The 24,814-nt window shown below is 36.3% G+C and overlaps 1 protein-coding gene across 3 annotated transcripts in view; it reads left to right on the forward strand.

Moving 5' to 3' along the window:
• Positions 1–24,814, forward strand: part of Eogt (EGF-domain O-GlcNAc transferase) — a 402,968-nt gene that overhangs the window by 319,190 nt on the left and 58,964 nt on the right. For all 3 annotated transcript variants that reach the window (XM_090408171.1, XM_090408016.1, XM_090408097.1), the window contains 2 exons: positions 3,368–3,436; positions 14,039–14,125. In XM_090408171.1, coding sequence (XP_090264297.1) covers positions 3,368–3,436; positions 14,039–14,125 — 156 coding nt within the window. The remainder of the gene's footprint in view (positions 1–3,367; positions 3,437–14,038; positions 14,126–24,814) is intronic.

The following is a 24,814-nucleotide window of genomic DNA, read 5'->3' on the forward strand; positions in this document are numbered from 1 at the left end:
ATGATGGCTCTATCAAGAATAGGACCGCTCCATTCAAGATTTAACAAGAGAACAATATCAAGCAAAAGCACACTTGTACTCTTGGCAAAACAGAAATAATATGTGAAGTTGCAGACATTAACTTTGCTTAAAAAGTAATTAAAATATGAAAGAAGAGGTTGAATCTTAAATTAAAATGAAATTGAAGGAGGAAATAAATATTAAATTGTACTAAGATTATTGTCTAAAATAGATGTAATATTAATTTGTCAAAAACATCAATGTTAAAACATACCATGTATAAAGTCGTGTATCATCGTGCGAACGAAAGTTCAAAGGTTGCAGTTTGACCACCAAAGATGACATAATGAGCGATGAGTAGGCATTCGTGGAAGGTGCAAGAAATTCGTGTTCTCCAAAAAAAGATGCGTGTACAGCAAGGAGGTGACAGCAAATGGGAGAGCGCCGTAGACAAATTTGGAGTGCGGAAAGATGGCGCTATAATGGGGTTTAAAACAGATTCACATCGTTGAGATGGGTTTTTCTCTTTTGCTTCCTTTTATGTTTTTTTCTCCTGGTTCCTGTGGTGTTTCTCCGGTCGTGTGTACCCTTCTCATGGGTCTCCTGCTCGAAGTTCCGAGCGGATCAGCATGCCTGATACTCGAGAAGATGTGTGAAGACGGCAAAGTTGCAGCGTGTTTCCCATTGCTGAGCGACCCAAATTGAAGAAAATATAGCACAAGATGACAGCAGTGTTCGAGTTTTAGACCATCGGTGTGGATCTAACTGATGAGAAAGCAGTAAAGGATTCCTTTGAAGATAAATCATGTTAGAAGCGGCAACTCGAAAAGTTCGTAAGCCCAGGAGAAACAAGTGGCGAATTCAGGATGAGCACATGACAGCAATCTATCGTACAGAGGGGCAATCTATAACAAAGAACAGACAGAAGGATCGAGAAATCATCTAACAAGATGTGAAATGTACGGAGTATAGAAAAGAAGAGAGAGAGATTTTTGAGACAGTTTCCTGTGTTATGTTAATCGAAATGGACTGGTAGTCTATGTGCATAAGTTGTCTAGACCAAGTTTAATGTATGTGGGTCGTTAGTAGCAGTAATCTCGTCTAGTACCGACATCCATGTTCATGATATATATGAACATAAGATTCTAATGAGTGTGTTTGAATAGCCTGTCTGTTTGATTATTATTACCCTGCTTTACTTGTATTTTAGTCTTAACCTTGATTTGCTTGATTATATGTGTTGTTTAAATTGTAATGTTATTAGATAAATAATAAATATGTTTTCCCATGTATACCTGAGTTTGTCTGAGTAAGAGATTGAATTTTACCACTCACGAAAATATCGAACCTATGTTTAGAGAGAAAAAAGGGGAATTTAAGATTGTCAAGGCCATGACTGTATACTGAGAACTCAATCTACCTAACTAGTTAATCTATATAAGGTATTACTTGAATTCTGGGAAAGTTTCTTTGGATAAGAATTTCTATCCTGGAATTCTGACTGGCGCAGCATAAACAAATAAATTTCGTCAGTGCTCGAAGAGAGAAATAGCCCCAAAAAGTCAGTGTAGAAGTCAGATCTCAGTAGGCACAAGAAGAACAATAGAGGTAAAATATATAAGAAAACGACGACGTAACAATGAGAATATAGCAAAGATCTATATTTAAGTTTTGTAGATCTGGAAAAGGCATATGACAAGGTGCCATGGGAGAAGCTATTCAATATGCTACAGTTATATGGTGTCAATGGGGCATATATCAAGCAATACTTAGTCTTTGGGTTGTAAGTCAGCAGTTAGAATTGAAGTACAGGAAGATGGTTTAATGTTAAATCTGGTGTGATACGAGGATGTACATTATCCCCTCTGTTATTCATTATCTATATGGATCACATAATGAAGGAAAGCGGTATTAAACATGATATCAAAATTGGAGATGTTAATGTCAGCTCTTTCCTTTATACGGACGATGTTATATTTCTAAATAAATCCACTACAAGTCTGCAGGATTCCCTATGAAAGATTATCCTAAATTGAATAACTGTTGTAATAGGTATGGTATGAAGGATAGCAATAAAAAGACAATGAAAATGTCAACTGTGTTGTGAATGGAGAACCTGTGGAACAAGTAAAACATTTCAGCTACTTAGGCACGGTTTTTATTGAAGATGGTAAATTAAATATGGAAATAGGCAACAGAATCAACAGAGCTGGTATGGTAGGAAGTTAATTGAATAAATTCATATGGAAGAAGAGAGAAATTAGTCGGAACACTAAATTAGCTGTATTCAAACCAGTTTTAACTTATGGATCTGAGAGCTGGGTCAGATGTAAAACACTTGACCAAAGACTAGAGACCGCAGATATGAGAGTCTTGAGAAAGATTAGAGGCATGAACAAATGGCATCGATGGCAATATCATATTAAAAACAAGGATATTAGGAAATAACTTGACATTGTCAGCATCCAAGAATGCGTTAGCACTACTAATCTCTGGTAGTATGGTCACTTAAATAGAATGTGCGAGGAAAGATTAGCAAAACAAGTGTTCTCTGCCAGGTTGGCAGGAAAACGACCCAGAGGAAGACCAAGATATAGGTGGATTGATATGTCTATCATCTAAAGCACTTTGTGCCTTAGATGATAGAAATATAAGATCTGATAATGTTGGAGTCTTGACAAGTAACAGACTGATTTGGAGGGAAATTGTAGATAGGAAGTTAGTAATGATGTATTTCTATCATCTAAGGGACAAAGTGCCTTAGATGATAGAAAAACATGTACCCTCAAGGGGTGTAGAGGATATGATAGTACTATTTTTCATATAGTACTATCATATCCTCTACACTCCTTGAGGGTACATGTCAGGAATTTGATGATGATGATTTAATTGCCCATGTTTCTTGAATTTAGCTAATAGGCAGGGGGGGAAAATGGAGATTTATTAGAAACATATAACTTGCTAAAGGATGTAAAAGTGTGATGTAAGGAGTGTATATTTTCTGCTTGGAGAATACTAAATTGAAATATGTTGTTAGAGGCAGTCTTGAATATACTTTGTCAGTGAATGTCTGTCTTTAAGGGGGAGAGAGAGAGAATATTCATTATGTCAGTAATAATAATTAGTGTGAGGTCTCTCATGATAAATCAATGGAGTTCATGGAATTTATTATTACATGAGACATGTAATAATAAATTAAAAGCCATGGTGTTCCAACTTATATGTAGTCTTGTTTTAACTTACATTATTATATTTTAAAATCTTTAATACATATAAGTTACATAATAATGAAGTAAAATCAAATATTTTGTGTATTTTATTGGAAATGGCTTGTAAAAAGTATTATTTAGCATTTGTAATGTTATAGGAAGGTAAAATCCGGATAACTCTAATATCAAGAAGTACACAGTATAGACAGATTCTGAATGAAAATGAGGTGAGTTTTTCCTTCTACTCTTTTTTTTAAGGTTTCTCCCACTATTATTGATATTGATTGAATTTTTCACCAAAGGCCTCTAATAAGACTTTAAATGGCATATGCTGACTTCCTTTAAAAGCAGACAACTCATTATAAAAGTTCCTTTCATCTTAGGTGGAATTCAAACCGAGACTGATCCAAATGAAGAAATTTTGTTCAACAACAATACACATTTTGTGTTATAATTATACAAGTGCTATGGACAATCCCAACACTTTGTTCAAATACATTAATACTATGTAAATAGAGGCACTTGAATTCTTTCTGCAAACAAAAACTCTCCAAAAGAACATGTTCAATTAACTGACATAGAATGCTGTCCTCATAGCCTTAGTTGCTTTGGCTCTAATTCCAACCAGTCCAGTCACTAATTACAGTGTGCTGCATAACATGACATTGCTCAATGTAATACGTTATCATGAATTTTTTTTTTTGGGGGGGGGGGGGGGACAGCATCATCGAATTTCCAATAAAAGTGTACAGGATACCATGATGGTATAATATTTTCCGTGTCTTTTATTATTCTATCTATCTTACTTCCTTACTTAGTATTACTTCTTGCCCCCCCCCCTCTTCGTTTTTAAGATCTATCTTGCATGGAACTCCCTGAGCAATCTTACACAAATCAATTAAGAAATTTATTTAAATTTCGACTGCACCACTTAATTGATCTAATTTATGTTAACAGTCAGGGCGAGAAGAAGACAAAATGTAATCTTACACTTCTACACAAATATCCAAAAATGCAAGTCGTGATTCACTGTTATAATTTACTCCCACAGGTTCATTAATTATTTTCGGGATAGTGCATTGGCTTAGGAGTTAGAATCAGGCAATTGTAAAAACAAAACATATTTATTTTGACTTCAAAGACGTGATACAAAGCATAGAAAGAATGCTTTGTATCACGTCTTAAAATATTAAATAAAGATTAAATACTAACTTAAACAATATGCACCATATATCACCCATTAACTCACTATCTGAACATCATAGATTATAACACTTTTACTAGCAAAATTACTCAGTCTTACTTATCACAAAATATCCTCTATGGGACAAATATAACTCGTAAGCATACACAGTTGTTATAAGAACATTATCACAGTTAATTCTCTTCAATTACATTTACTTCTTAATTAAGGCTAATTCAGATATTGTATCAAGCATCCCGAGAATCAGATAACATTAATAAAACAAGTTCTTCCTAAAACAAAACATTTAGTTCACATATAGCTGCCAATTAACAATTAGCCTCTTTCTTTCTATTTTACTATTTCTAGACACAACCATATCACATACTGCAAAACAAAATGAGGGCTTGTTAACAATTTCCTGAGAAGAAAGTTCGATTCCTTAATGATACACGTGGCCACTTCTATCTGATCGAATCCTCGATAGTCTTCCTTCGAATTAAGCACTGTAGTTCTGCTGTGGCTATCCGCAGCCTAGAGCGAGCGGGTGGCAAAAGTACATCAGGCATCGGCAGTGGGAAAAACAACCATCCTTCTACTCCGGAAGGAGCCCTCGTAGGTCCTGCTCTAAAATCCAGGGAAGGTCAGCCACAGGTCAAAAAAAAAAGCCTTGAACCATGTGCTATATTGCCCTTTTATTCAAATCACAGTTCTTTGTTCTCAATTCGGAATATTCCAGGATTAGCCACAAGCAATGAATGAACCTACATCATCGCAGGCCGTTTGACCTTACGATCCTTTTGGCGCTCGGCGCTAATTCGACTTATGTCTTTTTGAGCTCTTAGTAATATTTCTTTAGTGCAGGTGCACTTTCAACAGTATATACATCTTTTCTTTTAATGTTTTAACTACTTAGTGTATTCTTATATTTTATTATTCTAGACAAAAATTCTAATTGTAAAATAATTAGCGAAAATCCGTTAAACAGAACTTATTTCTCGTGATATTTTGCAATGGTACTAAATGAAAAGATTTCATCATTACTAACTTCCTATTGATAATATTCCTCCAGATTAGTCTGTTATCTGCCAGACTCCCAGTATTGTCAGCTCTTATACTCAGGCACCTTTAAGATTACATTTCTGACTGCATTGACATTTTACTTAATTCTTTGTCTTTATTTGGGTCTCTTTCTTGCCAACTTGGCATCAAATGCATTCTTCGCTAATCTTTCCTTTCTCATTCTGTTTAAGTGCCTTGCCACCTAAGATTAGCTCTGCTTACACATTCCTGAATACTAACAATGTTGCGATATTTTATGATATCTTCATTTTTAGCATGATTCTGCCATTGATGCATTCTCTTTACTTCCGTAATTTTTCTCAGAAATACCATATTTGTGGTCTCTCATCTTTGAAACTGACTTGAGCAGTCTTGTATGCTACTGGTTTAGTGTTCTTGCTAATTCTCTTTTATCCATATAAATTCATTCACTACACCTTGTCACCATACCAGCTTTACTATAATTCTGCTGTCTGCTTCCATAGTTAATTTGCCATCTTCATTGAAAATTGTACCTAAATAGCTAAAATGCTTTACTTGTTCTGTAGATTCTCCATTCAGGATGTGCAGTTGATGTTTTCAGTGTTTGCCTATTTCATTATCTTTTTCTTTTCATTGCTGATTTTCATGCTAAATTTATCACATCGGTTATTCAGTTTGATCAAGGAATTCTGTCGACTTGTACTGAATTTATTCAGAAGTATAACATCACTTGTATAAAGTAAAGAGCTGAGATTAACATCTCCAATTTTTATATCAGGTTTAATATCACTTTTCTTCATGATGTGACCATATAAGTGGATGAATAACAATGGAGATAATGTACACCCTTATCTTTAAAGGTACCTGTGGCATAACTATAAATAATAACTTAATTAGCTTTAATTAACTTGAATAAAATAAAGGTACAAATATTTCATATTGAAATTAACAGTACTTCATCATCAGTGTAGAACAAACAGTTAAAAGGAATAGAATACAAAGTACAGAACAGTCGGTGGATTACCAATTAAAAATTGTTGCCGCATGCTAGAAATTAATATTAATCAAATATTATTAAATAATTCTTAAAGTCTTTGATCCGTTACATAAGATAATTTCTAGCACGCAGCAACAATTTTTAATTGGTAACCATCGACTGTTCTGTACTTTGTATTCCATTCCTTTTAACTGTTTGTTCTACACTGATGATGTACTGTTAATTTCAATATGAAATATTTGTATCTTTATTTCATTAAAGTTAATTACTGTGGTTATCTTGTTAAATTATTATTTATTAATGTACCCTTGTTTCACACCTGATTTTACATCAAACCAACTTCCTCGCATAAACATATATGGTTCCAATTGAATGTACTAATTATTGAATTACAACTCAAATATAGACTTAATATTGTTTCATATAATGTCCCATTTATTATTATTATTATTATTACCCCAAGACCTCATGGAGTCAAAGACTAATCTGGGAGGTCCCTTTATCACACACTCAAACTCCTTGCAGACACCACACTCTCAGGCAAGGCATTCCAATCATTCACAACTCTGCACAAAAAAAAATCTGCCTCTCACTCCCCTACTCACGCCCTCTTTATACAGTTTCCGGGGATGACCTCTTGTTCTCCTCTGATCTCACACTATCCTCTGTAGAACCTCTCCAACATTGATCCTATAACAACCCCTTAATAACTTGTAGGTCTCTATCATATCTCCCCCTCTTCCCTCCTGTCCACCAGACTCTCCAAATTACATCTTCTCAATCTTTCCTCATACTCAACATTCCAGAGGTAAGAAACTACCTTAGTCAGTCTCCTTTGGACCCTTTCCAACATCTCTTCATCCTTCTGAAAACCCAGTGACCAAAGCTGCGTACAATAGTCCATGTGTGGCCTAATCAAAGCCTTATACAATGGAACAAGAATCTCCCTACTTCTACACGTCAGTGTCCTCCGCATCATTCCCAGAAGCCTTTGCGTTGTCTTCACAATTTTGGCAATGTGTTCCATAAATTTTAGATCCTTATCCACTATCACCCCCAGATCTCTTATTTACTCTACCTCCAACAATATATTCTCACCAAGCATAAATTCTGCATCCCATCTTTGTTTTCCAAATTTTAAAACCTTACATTTTGCAACATTGAACTCACATCCCCATTTCCATGCCCAATCACTCAATTTATTCAAGTCTTCTTGCAAGGCCACAACATCTTCAGTACTCTTTATGGTTCGTCCCAACTTTGCATCATCTGCAAACAACTGAATATCTCCATCCAAATCTTCACCAATATCATTAATATACAAGTTACATAGTAATGGCCCTTAAATCAGACCCCTGAGGCACTCCACTAGTGACTTTCCTTTACCTGGATATCGCACCCCCATGCACAACTTGTTGATACCTATCAGATAGCCAGTCTCCAATCCAATGCACTAATCTAATATCCAACCCCATCTGCTCTAGTTTGACTGTCAACTTATCATGAGGTACTCTATCAAAAGCTTTTGTGAAATCCAAATATATTACTGTGTATCCTTCTCCTCTGTCCAAGGAAGCAGTCACTTTGTTGTAATAAGTAAGTAGATTACTAAAACATGACCTCCCTTTAGCAAATCCATGCTGTCCAACAAAGATTATACCATTGTTGTCTACCCAACTCTGGATCCTAGTTCTCACAAGATTCTCCAACAACTTAACCACAACACCTGATACAGACATAGGCCTATAGTTTGATGCTTGAGTTCGATCACCTCCTTTATGAAGTGGCACAATCTTGCCTTCCTTCCACTCTTTAGGAACTTGACCAAGTGCAAGACTCGTATTAAAAAAATGTGTCAAGGCAGGTGTCAACTCTCTGGCACATTCCTTCAGAATACGTGGTGATATATTATCAAGTCCCACAGCCTTATTTACATCTAATTGACTCAACTCCCCAAACACCTCTTGCTCACTTACAGTCAGTCTCTCCTCTCCATCATCAACTGCTTTCAATCTCTCCATGAAGTCACATTCACAAGATTGCAAGATCTTTATGAACTGCTCATTAAATATCTCCACCACACATTCTGCAACAGCTGTCTTTATACCATTTCCTCCAATCAATGTCATCCTTCCATAATCATTCTTTCTTTTGCTGGCTACTTATCGAAAGAACTCCCTAGGATTCTTTTTGGCTTTATTAGCTAACTGCTGTTCATATCTCTCTTTGGCTACTCTCACTAACCAAGTCACCCTCCTTGCCTGGTCTTTGTAGACCTCATGAAATTGGTTATTTCCACTTCTCTTATGCTGCCTCCACAATGCCTGTATTGCATGCTTAATCTCTTTATTCATCCATCTCACACCTACCTTATTTAACCTTCTTACCCTTGGAATACATTCAGACATTGCATCTGTTAGATAGTTTTTGAATATCCCCCAAGCAGCATTGATCTCTTTTCCAGCTAACTCCGCATTCCATGCTACACTCGCAAGCTGTCTCTTGAGCTTTTCATAACCACCCCCCCCCCCCTTGTAGTTCCACATATACCCTTTTCTCACAGAGGTCCTCACACTGCTGGCAACCACCCAGGTAATCACCTCATGGTCACTCTCACCAATTGGTAGATGATTTGACACCTCATTTATAATTACATCCTCTGATGAGATGACCAAATCCAAGACCCTTAATCCTCATGTGCCCTCTGTTACATACTGTCTGAGGTAGTTATCCCTCAAAAACTCAAGAAACTCGTTTTCTTTACTTGAAGTTGCTTTCTCATCATTCTAGTCTATATTGCCATAATTAAAATCACCCATAATGATCACCCTTTTCTTATTTGCTTGGCTAATTTGACTATACATTTCACAATCATGGGGTACTTAAGGGTCAAAGCTGTATAACTGAGAGGAGACCTCCACATAGCCTTTAAAGGAATGCAGAGAACAGACTAGGGCTTCTGACCTAATGTCCAATCCTCACCTTCTCGTGGTGCACCTTGTTGGGTATCTACTTGGATACTGAACAAATGAGGATGGGCTGGCAATTTGGGATTTAGCTGACCAAATTGTATTCTTATTGGTTAAACCAAAATAAAAAATGATGGTACAACATGACAAAATTTCATGCCGGCTGGGGCGTCGCCCGGTTAAACAAGGCCCCCCGTTGTTTTCGCCAGGGAACCAGTGCGAACAGCGAAAAGTCAGCTACAGGAACAAATCGGAAAACAAACCCCAACTCAACATCACCAGAGTTAAAGATCGGTACTATCAACATAAGAAGCCTGAATGGCAAGGAAATGGAGCTAGCTGAGGAATTAGATAAGTACCAGATCGACATAATAGGGGTGACTGAAACAAAAAAGACCAAAACTGGCGAGATCTTTCTGAGCAATAAATACAAAATGTTACATTCAGGCAATGACAATCAAGGAAAAGAAGGAGTAGCCATAGTATTCAACGCAAAATACGAGGCTAATCTTCTTGAATGGCAGTCAGTCTCAAGTAGAGTAATGTGGGCAAATATGAGAATTGAGATTGGACAATGAGACATTTGTGCCTGTGGTCCCACAGAAGGTTCTACTAAGGTAGAAGTGGAGAAATTTTTTGAGGCTTTAGAAAAAGCAACTGACACAATGAAAAAGGAAAAGTTGGTCTTGTTGGGGTTTTAAATAGCAGAGTAGGAAATGATTGTGAGACATACAAAAATATTTTGGGAAAATTTGGAGAAAAGAGCAAAGCTAATAATAATGGCAAATATCTGTTGGATTTCTGCTCAGGACATGGACTGGTTATTACTAACACCATGTTCCAACATAAAAATGTGCACAAATTCACATGGAGAGAAGAGGCAAGGAATAAGAAAAGTCTCATTGACTATGTTATTGTTGATAGTGATGTTTTCACCCTGGTGCAGGACACCAGAGTGTACAGAGGATTTGAAATTGGAAGTGATCACTATTTAGTCTTGCGCAGGATAAAATTGAATTTCATATTGAAAAGAATAACATGTAAGAAAGTTTTAAAGCGAATAAAAGTTGAGCAGCTCTCAGATGTGAACTGTAGACTAAAATACAGAAAGATTATTGAAAAGAAAATGAAAGAGTTTGAGAACAGGAATCAAACCTTGGAGATTCAGTGGCAAACTGTGAAGAAAACATTGATTGATTCTGCCAGAGAGGCATGTGGTGAGGTTGTCTGTAAGGATAAAATAATCAGAACTCCCTGGTGGACACAGGAAGTTAAAGAGGCAGTGAAGGAAAAGAAGAAAGCATATCAAAAGTTCCTGTCAAATAAGTCAGCTTGTGCTCTTAGAGAATACAGAGACAAATGCAAGAATGCTAAACACTGTGTAAAACTAGCTAAATAAAAGTCATGGGTGGACTTTGGCAAGAATATAGAAAATAAATATCACGAAGGTGGCAAAATATTCTGGAGGGTTGTTGAAGAAGCTTAGGAATGGAGGAAAGAGTGCTGTAAAAGGAGTTAGAGATGATAAAGGTGACATGAAAATGGGAGAAAAAGATATCCTTGAAGTATGGAGTAATTACTTTGAAAAACTGCTAAATGAAACAAGCAGTGACAATAGCACAGTGGTAAAAAAACACTGACCAGGCATGCAGTCAGGAATACATATCCATACTTGAAGTAGAAAAAGCCATCAAAGGCTTGAAATGTGGAAAGGCAGCAGGAGTAGATGATATTCGACAGAAATGCTGAAGTATGGTGGTATAAGAGTCTTACAGTGGCTGCACTGCATGGTTCAGAAAGCCTGGACAGAGGGACAAATTCCTGATGATTGGAGTAGAGCTCTCAATAGTACCCATATATAAAAAGGGAAATAATACTGAATGTGAGAATTACAGAGGTATTTCCCTACTGAGTGTTCCTGGCAAGATCTATACAAGTATACTTGAGAAACGGTTGAGAAGAATTGTGGAAGCAAAGCTTGGTGAAGAACAAGCTGGATTCAGGCCAAATAGAGGCTGTCATGATCAGATCTTCGCTTTACGACAAACAGTTGAGAAAGCATGGGAATATAACAAAGATCTGTATTTAAGTTTTGTCGATTTGGAAAAGGCATATGATGTCAAGGTGCCAAGAGAGAAGCTATTCAATACGCTACAGTTATATGGTGTGAATGGGGCATTATATCAAGCAATACTTAGTCTTTATTTGAATTGTAAGTCAGCAGTTAGAATTGAAGGAAGTACAGGAAGATGGTTTAATGTTAAATCTGGTGTGAGACAAGGATGTACATTATCCCCTCTGTTATTCATTATCTATATGGATCACATTATGAAGGAAAGTGGTATTAAACATATCAAAATTGGAGATGTTAATGTCAGCTCTTTGCTTTATGTGGATGATGTTATACTTCTAAATAAATCTGCTGCAAGTCTGCAAGATTCTCTGACTAAATTGAATAGCTGTTGTAATAGATATGGTATGAAGGTCAGCAATAAAAAGACAAAGACAATGAAAATAGGCAGAATCATTGAAAATGTCAACTGTGTTGTGAATGGAGAACCTGTGGAACAAGTGAAACATTTCAGCTACTTAGGCACAATTTTTACTGAAGATGGTAAATTAAATATAGAAATAGACAACAGAATCAGCAAATCTGGTATGGTAGGAAGTCAATTGAATAAATTCATATGGAATAAGAGAGAAATTAGTCGGAACACTAAATTAGCTGTATACAAGACAGTGTTCAAACCAGTTTTAACTTATGGATCTTAGAGCTGGGTCAGAAGTAAAACACTTGACCAAAGACTAGAGACCGCAGATATGAGAGTCCTGAGAAAGATTATAGGCGTGAACAGATGGCATCAATGGCAATATCATATTAAAAGCGAGGATATTAGGAAAGAACTTGACATTTTCAACATCCAGGAATGCGTTAGCAGTGCTAATCTCAGGTGGTATGGTCACTTAAACAGAATGGGTGAAGAAAGATTAGCAAAACAAGTGTTCTCTGCCAGGTTGGCAGCAAAACGGCCCAGAGGAAGACCAAGATATAGGTGGATTGATATGGTACAAAGTGCCTTAGGCAATAGAAATATAAGATCTGATAATGTTGGAGTCTTGACAAGTAACAGACTGATTTATAGGAAAATTGTAGATAGGAAGTTAGTAATGATGTAATTTTTTTTCATGTAATACTATCATATCCTGTACACCCCTTGAGGGTAAATGGCAGGAATTTGATGATGATGATGATTTCACTATCACCACCATCCACATTACCTGGTCTATGGTAATGTGGATGGTGGTGATACATCCCACCAAGTATTTGATTCCATTCACCTCTATCTCACACCATACTGCCTCAAAACCACTGGCACTATCTAGATAGTGCCATACAAAGTAGAGATGCAAGGAGATACCACTCAATCTTTGGGTGAACAGACGAAATTAGTGCAACCATTTCATCTGCCTTGTTTCTTATACTTCTAGCATTGGTATACAAACACAACAGCTCATTTCTGGATCTACAGCTAGTTCCACAGATACCACTTACTCGATGTGATCTCTCCATGCTAGACTCGGTCCATTTCCCTTTCTGCTTCTTCATTTTAGAACTCTTTTCAACTCCAACTGTTTCCTCTTGATCCTTGGTCATCCCATTCCTTTCCTGCCTATACATGCTCTCACCTCCTCTTGGAGCATCCACCTTTCTCACGCTGTGTACCCCTGTCCAACCTGAGCCTCCCCGTTTCCCTGCTCCTCTTGCACACCCATTCTCTCATTTACATCATATAACTGTATTGTTTTGAGCAGATATTCTCTTGTCACCTCATTATACTGAAATCCTTGTTATATTCCCATGACTTCTCCCCTATTTGCCTTAAAGTGAAAATTTGTCCTGCGAACTTCTATTTGGCCTGAACTCGGCTTGTTCTTCTTCTTCTTCTCCAAGCTTTCCTTTCACAATTATTTTTAACCTAAATTGTTTGCACACATCTTAACAGGAACACTTAGTAGAGAAATTCCTCTCCAATTCTCCTATTTAGTTTTATTTCTTTTTTTATAGATGATACCTATAAGAGCTTTATTCTAATCAACTGGAATTCAACTCTCTGACCAGACCTGTTATGCAGTGTAGCCATTATAAAACTCTTATACTTCCATATTTGAACATTTCTGGTCAAATATCATCTACTCCAGCTGCCTTTTCACATTTGAGATTTTTGAAGGCCCTTTTCTGTTTGGAAAATTAATATGTTTACATTCCTATTGAATGTTTTCTACCCCATTTTACTGTCTTCTTTCCTCCCTTTCTGTTTTTTTCAATAGTCTCCAGAATATTTTGCTGCCTTTCTGGTATTCATTTTCTATGTTCTTACCAAAGTTTTCTCATTATTTTTGTTTAGCTAGTTTTACAGAGTCTTCATAGTGGTATGCACTGTCTGCTCATTTTGTGTGATAAATGGTATTGAAGAATTTGTTTATTTTTAAAAATGAATTTTTCTCGTATTCTGTCAACTTCTGGATTTGCCTCTCACAGTAAAATTTTATTATTAGCATTACTTATACATCAATTTTATAAGACAAAATTTTTAAATTTTCTTTTTTTCTTTATGTTTCTTCTGGTGTGCCAAAGTTAATTCAAGTAATGAAGACTGTGTCAGATTTTCAAGTCAAAAAAGTAAACTTTAACAGACAAATGCCATTTATTGAACAATTAATGGTAAGTAATTGAGATCTCCATTAATTATTATACTTAAATTATCTTAAATATTGTTCTCTGGTCATAATAGTTGTAAACACTGAAATCTCTAAGGGTCTCAGCATTGACTACTCCAGTTTATTTATGTTTTTCTCAGTATCCTAACACCTTGGGTAACTATGATGTTGAGGCATCTCCCATCTCTAGTGATCTTACAAGATGTTCATTAAAAACAACTTGTGACACCAGATGTGTAGCTTTGGTAGTGTAGCAGGCATACTGTGATATGCCTGCTACACTACCAAATAATTCTGGTTATTCTTTAATTTTTTCCTTGCCAATTATCCCTCTAGATATACTGTAAGTGTTTGTCTTCTGAGCTATATTCACATAGCTTCTCTCAACCTCATACTGTCTGGCATTATATGAATGCCCAAGTGAGATTAACTTTGTGATTTCCCTTAATTTACTTTGTTGGATTAATTTCCTGATCCAAACATTGGCTATCCAAGATAAGAAGCAGGAACATCAGTTTGTTTTATGAAATTTCCAAGTTCCTTGTAATAGTTGCCAGTATTTTTTTTTTACATGATAATATTGAATGGTTTCTAAAGATTAGGAAATTTATCCATCATGTTGAACTGATCTGTTGCTATATGTCATTTCCCATAGAGAATGCCATCCTTATTTTTCCTTGAATTCTTCATTGATGATTCTAGTAAATGTACCTCCACTCCCACTCCATATATATACAGGGTGTTCGGGATAAATTTGACATATTTATAATTAATTATATTTTTCCGTAAGTTACATGTATTAACACACACTTCTCTTCATTTAAAAGTTTGGACCCTTCTTCATTCATATACAAGATGTCAGAAAGGATGGATAGCTGGAACCCACCTGAATCATGGAAGAGAATAACTTGTATCATGATGATTCGTGCCCGCCATCAAAATAAGGATATTACGACTGCTGCCCAATGCTCCCTGAATACAGTAAAAACAATCAGGCATGAACTAGAGACTTGCAATGGTGACTACGAGGATGTAGCAAGAAGAAAGATCCCTAGCAGACGATCTGATTGCGTTCGTACAGCAGAATTCCTCGCAAATCTGCAGGAACAGGTGTTGAAGAACCCTGGCATTGGAATTCGGGCTTTGTTCGTGGAGTTGCTAACTGTAGTCAAGCCCTGGATAACAAGGGTAGCCAATGGTAGGCCGTATGTATGGCAGCAGGATTCGGCCCCTTGCCACACCTCTGGGAAAAGTCAAAAATGGTTGTCTGAAAATTTCTACGACTTCACCAGTCCAAATGTTTGGCCTCCAAACTCCCCAGACCTTAACCCCATGGATTATTTTGTATGGGGCGCAGTTGAAAAAGACACCAATCGCACTTCCAGTAATACAAAAGCCCAATTAATGGATAAAATTAAAACAGTTTTTGCGGCCCTTCCCAGGGAGACTGTAGCATCAGCTTGTTCGAGGTTCCGAAGCAGAATTGAAGCTGTGATCGATGCTAATGGTGGTTATTTTGAGTAAATCTTGTTGATAGTATTGTAATTATCTCTGCCTGTAATGTTTTTTTGTCAATTCATTAAATTTGATAGATACAAAGAAGATTTTCTTTTTCCTTACGAAACTGTCAAATTTATCCCGAACACCCTGTATATATATCTGACCTGATTTGCTGAGTGGATAGCATACTGCTTTTTAACCATCATACTATGAACTCAGATCTGCTATGGTATTTATGTTGAGCAAGTCTTCAAATGGCAAATGATTTTTGTCATGAGACATAACCACTCTGTTTAATAGAGTCTTGAAGTGGGTTGCAAAGCAGCTTGGTACTTCAAGCAGGAGAGTGAGATATCTAACCTTGGTCACTAAAAAAAAAAAAGGGGAGGGGGAAGAGGCAGTTCTTCTTTTTGGTCCTTTGCCAAGGCTATTGATAATCACTTCTCTCTGCTGATTTGATACTAAAATGGATCTGTTGCTGTACAGCATTACCCAGTCTTTATATCAGTTTTTTTTTTCTCCAATTCTCTATTGATAACTTTGATCCCTTCCTACTCTAATAACCCTTCTATGTACATAGTATTCATTATAATAACAAAGGAAACTGAATACACTCTACAGATCCTGCAAATTAATATAGAGGGTGCCTCCTGAGCCAAAAGCAAACTACTTGGAAAAATCTGCAGGACAAATAATATTGATGCAAGACAAATAATCCCTATCCAGGAACTACATATCAGCAAGGATCATCCTTGCTGATATGTAGTTCCTGGATAGGGATTACCACGAGAGCTAATATCACTGGTTACAGGTCACTGGGCTACATCCTGTCACCAGTATATGGTTCTGCCATCTACATGCAAGACAACATGGAAAACTGCAAAATACTATCTTCTTCTAATCATAATAACATTGAGATCATCACAGCAAAGGCAACTATAGTGTCAGTTTACAAATCCAGATACAAATTTGGTCTGTCCCAGCTCTTCCTACTCACCAACATCCAGCAATCTACGTAGGACATTTTAACAGCCAGCATCACTCTTGGGGCCATTGCAGAAATGATATCAATGGTACTTGACTGATGGAATGGGCCAAAAATGATGCAAAAGACTGGAACCTTTAGATAAGGCAGATGTAAGAAAGACTCAAACCCTGACCTCTATTTTGTCACTTGCAACACCAAGGATGATCCCTTATCCATTGATAGGAAAGTACTTGAGAACTTTTCACAATCTCAACATAGACCTGTTGTAGTCACTACAGGAACACAAATCCTGATTATACAATCCGTGGAAAGACCAAAATGGAATTTTTGCGACGCTAACAGTACTCTAAACAAATTGAATCTAACATCTGCTAGATCCAACCAAAGTTGAACAATACAAACGTTTTGTAGGAGTATTGATAGGTGCTGCAAAACGATGTATACCAAGAGGTTTCCGGAAACACTACACCCCATGCTCGTCCTCTGAAACTGAGCAATAACTCTCTATAATTCTACATTGGATGCCAATTAACATGCAACCACAAAAGAAGGAAAAAGTCATTATGTCTAGAGTTTCTCAAAAGAAACGCCAGCAGGATATTTTACCATAAAGGCAAAACCATGGGTCTTCATGGTGTGGTATTCATAACAAAAAATAAATGGAAACAACATATAGTAGAATTAAAAGGATACTTGGAAAGAATTGCAAGCCTGAAAATAAAACTCATAAACAAAGAGATCTCGAAAGAAAAAATTACACGATAACCACATTAATTTCGCTTTAATGAAATGAAAGTACAGATATTTCATACTGAAAATAACATATCAAAAGTGCATAGAAACAAGCAAAACAGAAAAATGGGAATACAGCAATTGGTGGTTTACCAATTAAAAACTGTTGCCATGTGCTAGAAATTAATATTATTAAAAACTATTTTTGATGGTTACATAAATGAGAATCACCCAAACTTTTGGGAGAGAGACAATTGTTCCGATTTAGATTTGGCTGATGTAAAAGGGCTTTGCAACTTTCTTAGAGACGTTCATATTTAAAACTGCTTCTATGGAGAAGACGAGCTTTATCCAACTGGATATTGTGTTTAGTGTCAGTACTATCTTGTGCCAGACCAGACTTTTGAGGCTTCATGTATTCAATATAATACTGATGCTCATTAATTCTTTTTTCCACAGAATAGCCTGTCTGCCCAAAGTATGTCAGATTACATTCACAAGGTATCTAGTAAATGCCAGCTAATAATAGAGGTGACAGTTTGTCTTTTGTAGATGGTAACAGATGAGAAATTTTGTTCATAGGAAAATATGTGGGAATAAGGTTATTTTTCAAAATTCTACCAATTGGCTCAGAAATATAATGGATTGGAACCCTGCGGTCTGTTGAAGAAATTATTATTAAAAACTATCCTGAGGTATTTAAAGATTGAAGAAAGAAATCTCGATTATTCAGATATATGCTTCTACCTTCAGCCATAGTTTGGAAGAAATAGAAGAGTTCTGTAATCATCTATCAAGTATAATTTCCAAAGAGAAAACACAAGAGTTAATAGTAATAGGAGATTTCAATGCTACAATAGGATTAAGGACATCACAAACAGACTGCTGGAACTATATGGCTACGGTTCTAGAAATGCTCAGGGAGAATTATTATTTAACTTAGAAGCAAGTCATAATTTAACAATGATGAATTCAGTATTCAAAAAGAGGTTTAACAAATGGTGGACTCGTATTCTCCTAATGGAAATAGCAAGAGGGAGAAAGACTTAATTCTCTGTCTAAATACAAGCCTATTTACCTCTGTACAGGTGTTCAATAATGTTAGGTTTAGTACAGATCATAGAATAGTGAGAGGAATGATCTCATTATCAGATGATAAAAGCAGGATTAAGTGTATCAAACCAAAGAAGCCAAATCTTAATGTAATAGTTAAAGAAAAATACAAAGAAAATTTGACAAAAGTGGTTGCTTCTCAAAATCTGACATAATCAGAAACTGATGTTCAAGATCTTTGCAACTCTATCGAAACTATTATTAAGTTTTCAATTAAACCTCTAAATAATTCTACTGGCAGGAGGAATGATAAGATTGCTCAAAAAAACTCATTTATTTTATTTAGCATGTGGCTCACGCATGAAAAGTTACTTTACAATAATCTTTATTGTATATATAAACATTTAGTATGAAATAGGCGAAATATTTAAACATGATTCTTTCTTTAAAGGTTACACGGCGGTCAGTATTTGTATTGAAAAATTTATGGAGACACAACACATATGTTAGAATAATTACTTTGCTTAACATTAGAAAACTAACATTCGACGTTTCAACCTCTGTGTTGAGGTCATCATCAGGAAAAAAGCATATGTATGAGATATAAGCTATATGACACTGTACTATACAAAAGTAAAATGAATGTAAATTCTTGTTAATCATTTAACCTAGCCTGACCTCCTGTGGGAAAAAACAAAAAATAAATAAATGAGATATAAAATAAAATATAAAAAATATTTTTTAAAAATAATAAATATAAGCGGAACTACGTTAAATATTTCTAAAGTCCTCTTCTATTGCGATTTTCTTCTGTTTGGGTTTGTTCTTGTTACTGTACAGATTGCAGATTGGTTCTCCACATTCCTAGAATGATTAATCCATCATTTTTGTTCAGGTTTGGATTATGTTTCAGCATTTCACAAACTTCTTTGAATTTTCTTTCAAACCAGGTTTTGGTGCAGTGTAGGGACTTCATGCCCTTTCCAGTCAGTTAGGCCTGTTTTACCATAGTGTAGGTATTTAATGTGTCGTTTATGTTCATCTTTTCTGATTGGGATGATGTGTCCTGTTTCCCCTATGTAAGGGGAAGTACAGGTACATAAAGTCAGACATTACAGGTACATTGAATTTTGTAAACTCCTGTGTGGGTCAGGTATGGAAGAGGATGTTTGGAAGAGCTAAGTAAATTTCTTAATTTTGTCAGGGGTTTGAAGGTAGTCTTAATGTTGTATTTAAGTAGTGTTCTATCTATTTTTTCTGAAATTCCCCTAATGTAGGGTATGGCTATGACATTCTTGTAATCTTTTTTGTTTTTAGTGGCATTTTTATGGAGGATCTTGTGAACTGTTTTTTATTGTAGCCATTTTTTACTAATGATTTTGAATTCTTGATTCAGAGCTTATTCATTGGAGCAAATTGTTAGGGCTCTGAATTTGAGGGAAGCTGATGACTCCTAGTTTTTGTGTTGGATGGTGGTATGAATTTTTATGTATGTATTGGCCTGTGTGTAGGTTTGTGGTAGACTGTAAAGGATACACAGCTCGAGGGAAGAGGTGTGACAAGTCAGAGAGTTGTTGTTTTCAATTTTGATGGTGAATTGGATACATTTGTGTTGTTTGTTCACGTGGCTTAGGAATGTATTTAATGTTTCACGGCTTTGGGACCAAATGGTGTAAATATCATCGACATTTTCACTGTTAGGATTGGAAGGTGCCTTGACTTTAGCTTATTTATTTCTTCATTATTCATGGAGATCTTGAATTCCCATGATTTTGCTATATTCAAGTAGAAGAATGTAGGATCTGCAGAGGTGTGTGGAGGTGGGATGTAACTTTGAACTGGAAGCCAGTAGGTTGGGGTTGTACTCACAGTTCCAGAAATGAGGTGCATAGTGGTGTTAAGCTGAGCATCAATCAAATACACATGGGTGCTGTTTAGCCATATGTGAGCAGTATTCAGCTGCAGAGTAAATGAGACCAAGAGCAGTGTAGTGCAGCATTGCTTCTGAGGTGCCTCAAGTTGTTCCACAGAGTTTTGTTTCATGTTTTTTAACCTGGATGCTATATTAATGAGATGTGGCTTAAAGGATACAGTTCTATCCAAAGTGATGCCCAGATATTTCAGGAATCTGTTGTAGCATAATTGATAGTCTATTTCAATCACAAACTGGTATGCTACAACAGATTCCTGAAATATCTGGGCATCACTTTTGATGATGCCGGATTATTGTGCAAGTGGAAGCATGAAACTTCTGTTTTATTAGAGTTTGGGCATAATCTCCATTTGCAGAAAGTATGCATCTAGGATTGCAAGGTCGTTTCTTAGTATCTGTTCCATTGTAGTAAAGTTGGTGTGCCTGGTGGCTAGAGCAATGTAATCAACTTAAAAAAAGCTTAATGGAGGCTGTAGTAGGCAAGACTGCAATGTATAAGTTAAAAAGGAGGGTAGCCAGGACTGACCCCCCTTGTGGTAATCCATTATGCAGTGTTCCTTGTTTGCTACTATTCTCATCCATAACCACTTGGAACAGGCAGTTGCTTAGCATGTTTTCAATTAGTTTGGCGTGCATGAGACCACATGGGGGTAATTTGCAGATTGCACCTTGTTTCCAGATTATATCATAAGCCTTGGTAAGGTCTACAAAAGCTACAGCTGTTTTCAGGCATCGTTGTTAGTCTACCTCTATGTGTGTGTGGTTAGCGTCAAAACCTAGTCACAGCAGCTTTGTTTATGACTGAATCCAGGCTGTTCCACTGGGACTAGTTTATTATTTTAGAGACAGTTCTATTGAGGATGACCCTTTCTAGGAGCTTATAACAGGCACTAAGCAGGGTGATTGGTCGGTAATTTTCTGATTTGTTGTTAGTTTTCTCTAGTTTTAAGATAGGGATCATTTTTGTTCTCTTAAACTCTTTCTGAAGTCTACCATTCTGGAGGATATCAGAGAACAAACAAGCCAACCACTGTAAAGCTTTTTGTCCTGGCTTAGCAGGAAGTTGGGGTTAATACCATCAAAGCCTGGAGTTTTGCCTGGTTTCATATCTGTTAAAGCAATCTGTTAATATCTTCAAAAGTGAAAGGTCATGGATATAAAGCTCTGATGGTCTACTATTCTTCAAATGTGTAAGTTCTCTCTTTTGAATAGTGTACTGATTGTCCTTGACAGTCTATCTTGATGTATTGATTATATGACTATTAAATTATTTAAGAAATTTACACTATTTAGTCTTGAGCAGGATAAAATTGAATTTCATATTGAAAAGAATAACATGTAAGAAAGTTTTAAAGCGAATAAAAGTTGAGCAGCTCTCAGATGTGAACTGTAGACTAAAATACAGAAATATAATTGAAAAGAAAATGAAAGAGTTTGAGAACAGGAATCAAACCTTGGAGATTCAGTGGCAAACTCTGAAGGAAACATTGATTGATTCTGCCAGAGAGGCATGTGGTGAGGTTGTGTGCAAGGATAAAAAAATCAGAACTCCCTGGTGGACACAGGAAGTTAAAGAGGCAGTGAAGGAAAAGAAGAAAGCATATCAAAAGTTCCTGTCAAATAAGTCAGCTTTTACTCTTACAGAATACAGAGACAAATGTAAGAAAGCTAAACAGTGTGTAAAACTAGCTAAACAAAAGTCATGGGAGGACTTTGGCAAGAATATAGAAAATAAATATCAAGAAGGTGGCAAAATATTCTGGAGGTTGTTGAAGAAGCTTAGGAATGGAGGAAAGAGTGCTGTAAAAGGAATTAGAGATTATAAAGGTGAAATGAAAACAGGAGAAAAAGATATCCTTGAAGTATGGAGTAATTACTTTGAAAAACTGCTAAATGAAACAAGCAGTGACGACAGCACAGTGATAAAAAACACTGACCATGCATGCAGTCAGGAATACATATCCATACTTGAAGTAGAAAAAGCCATCAAAGGCTTGAAATGTGGAAAGGCAGCAGGAGTAGATGATATTCGACCAGAAATGCTGAAGTATGGTGGTATAAGAGTCTTACAGTGGCTGCACTGCATAGTTCAGAAAGCCTGGACAGAGGGACGAATTCCCGATGATTGGAGTAGAGCTCTCATAGTACCCATATATAAAAAGGGAAATAAAACTGAATGTGAGAATTACAGAGGTATTTCCCTACTGAGTGTTCCTGGCAAGATCTATGCAAGTATACTTGAGAAACGGTTGAGAAGAATTGTGGAAGAAAAGCTTGGTGAAGAACAAGCTGGATTCAGGCCAAATAGAGGCTGTCAGGATCAGATCTTCACTTTACGACAAATAGTCGAGAAAGCATGGGAATATAACAAAGATCTGTATTTAAGTTTTGTCGATTTGGAAAAGGCATATGACAAGGTGCCAAGAGAGAAGCTATTCAATACGCTGCAGTTATATGGTGTCAATGGGGCATTATATCAAGCAATACTTAGTCTTTATTTGAGTTGTGAGTCAGCAGTTAGAATTGAAGGAAGTACAGGAAGATGGTTTAATGTTAAATCTGGTGTGAGACAAGGATGTACATTATCTCCTCTGTTATTCATTATCTATATGGATCACATGAAGGAATGTGGTGTTAAACCTGATATCAAAATTGGAGATGTTAATGTCAGCTCTTTGCTTTATGCGGATGATGTTATACTTCTAAATAAATCCGCTACAAGTCTGCAAGATTCTCTGACTAAATTGAATAGCTGTTGTAAAAGATATGGTATGAAGGTCAGCAATAAAAAGACAAAGACAATGAAAATAGGCAGAATCATTGAAAATGTCAACTGTGTTGTGAATGGAGAACCTGTGGAACAAGTAAAACATTTCAGCTACTTAGGCACAACTTTTACTGAAGATGGTAAACTAAATATAGAAATAGACAACAGAATCAGCAAAGCTGGTATGGTGGGAAGTCAATTGAATAAATTCATATGGAATAAGAAAGAAATTAGTCGGAACACTAAATTAGCTGTATACAAGACAGTGTTCAAACCAGTTTTAACTTATGGATCTGAGAGCTGGGTCAGAAGTAAAACACTTGACCAAAGACTAGAGACTGCAGATATGAGAGTCCTGAGAAAGATTAGAGGCGTGAACAGATGGCATCAATGGCAATATCATATTAAAAATGAGGATATTAGGAAAGAACTTGACATTGTCAGCATCCAGGAATGCGTTAGCAGAGCTAATCTCAGATGGTATGGTCACTTAAATAGAATGGGAGAGGAAAGATTAGGAAAACGACCCAGAGGAAGACCAAGATATAGGTGGATTGATACGGTACAAAGTGCCTTAGACGATAGAAATATAAGATCTGATAATGTTGAAGTCTTGACAAGTAACAGACTGATTTGGAGGAAAATTGTAGATAGGAAGTTAGTAATGATGTAATTTTTTCATGTAGTACTGTCATATCCTGTACACCCCTTGAGGGTACATAGCAGGAATTTGATGATGATGATGAAGAAATTTACAATGTGTACTGGAATATTAATTAAAAGAAACTTTAATAAATACCGTCTATATTTCAGCAATGTCACATTGCCATCTTCATAGGAACATACAACTATGACAATTGCAACTAGGCATTACAAAAAGCAAATGAAGCAGAAGAGAGAAAACTGTTGTTCCTAGAGTCCTCAAGGTGTCCCCTAGCAGGCCATATTGGGTTGTCTTGGCTGTTGGGCTGAACTTCTCAAGTTGCAAGCTTTCCAAATTTGGGGCAGTCTCATGCACCCAAATTTGTTGAGGTTTGGAAAGTTTTTTACAGCTGAGGCTGATTCCATGAATAATCTTTCGTATTTAAATTTGCTGTGGTGTATTAATGTGGTGGGTATCCAGAGCATGGTCTGCAAGCCCAGAGTGACTGTACTGGTGAAACCAGAAACCATGCTCTTGATACCTGCCACAGAATATGTTGGAAGAAAGCTGAATAAATGCCGAAATAATAAAAGCCAAAAGCAGAAGCTTTTCTGGTTTGTCTCAGTCCTCCTTTATACAATTCCCAGTCCTTTGTTCCTTTCTTAGTATTTTACAGGATTAGTCACCAGTGTGATGATTTCATTCTTGTCCCCTCTGTTCTTCCCGACTTTTTCTAACATCGCATGACCTTGCAACTTCTTGATGTTGCCTCGTCATCGCAATAATCTGGTTAATAACTTATCCTTTTATATACATAAAATATCAATTTACATTGATATTTTGTGCACTTTTACAGCAAAATTATCTACTCGTTTGAGTACAATACAATTTCTAAATTCAAAATATTCAGAAAACCCTGTAAAATCGAACGCAGAAATTTTAACAAAAAATTAATTATGCGAGAGATTTTAGGACTCTAGGACCAATGCCAGTTGCCTTCTTCAGCCTCATTTGCTAGTTGTTAGTGCCTGCATGCACATATCATAGTTTTATGTTCCCAGAGGATGGCAGTGTAAC

This window comes from Typopeltis vanoorti, chromosome 1 (genome assembly GCF_054136105.1).
Source record: "Typopeltis vanoorti isolate ZY-2024b chromosome 1, IOZ_Tvanoo_1.0, whole genome shotgun sequence".
In the NCBI taxonomy this organism is placed as follows: domain Eukaryota; kingdom Metazoa; phylum Arthropoda; class Arachnida; order Uropygi; family Thelyphonidae; genus Typopeltis; species Typopeltis vanoorti.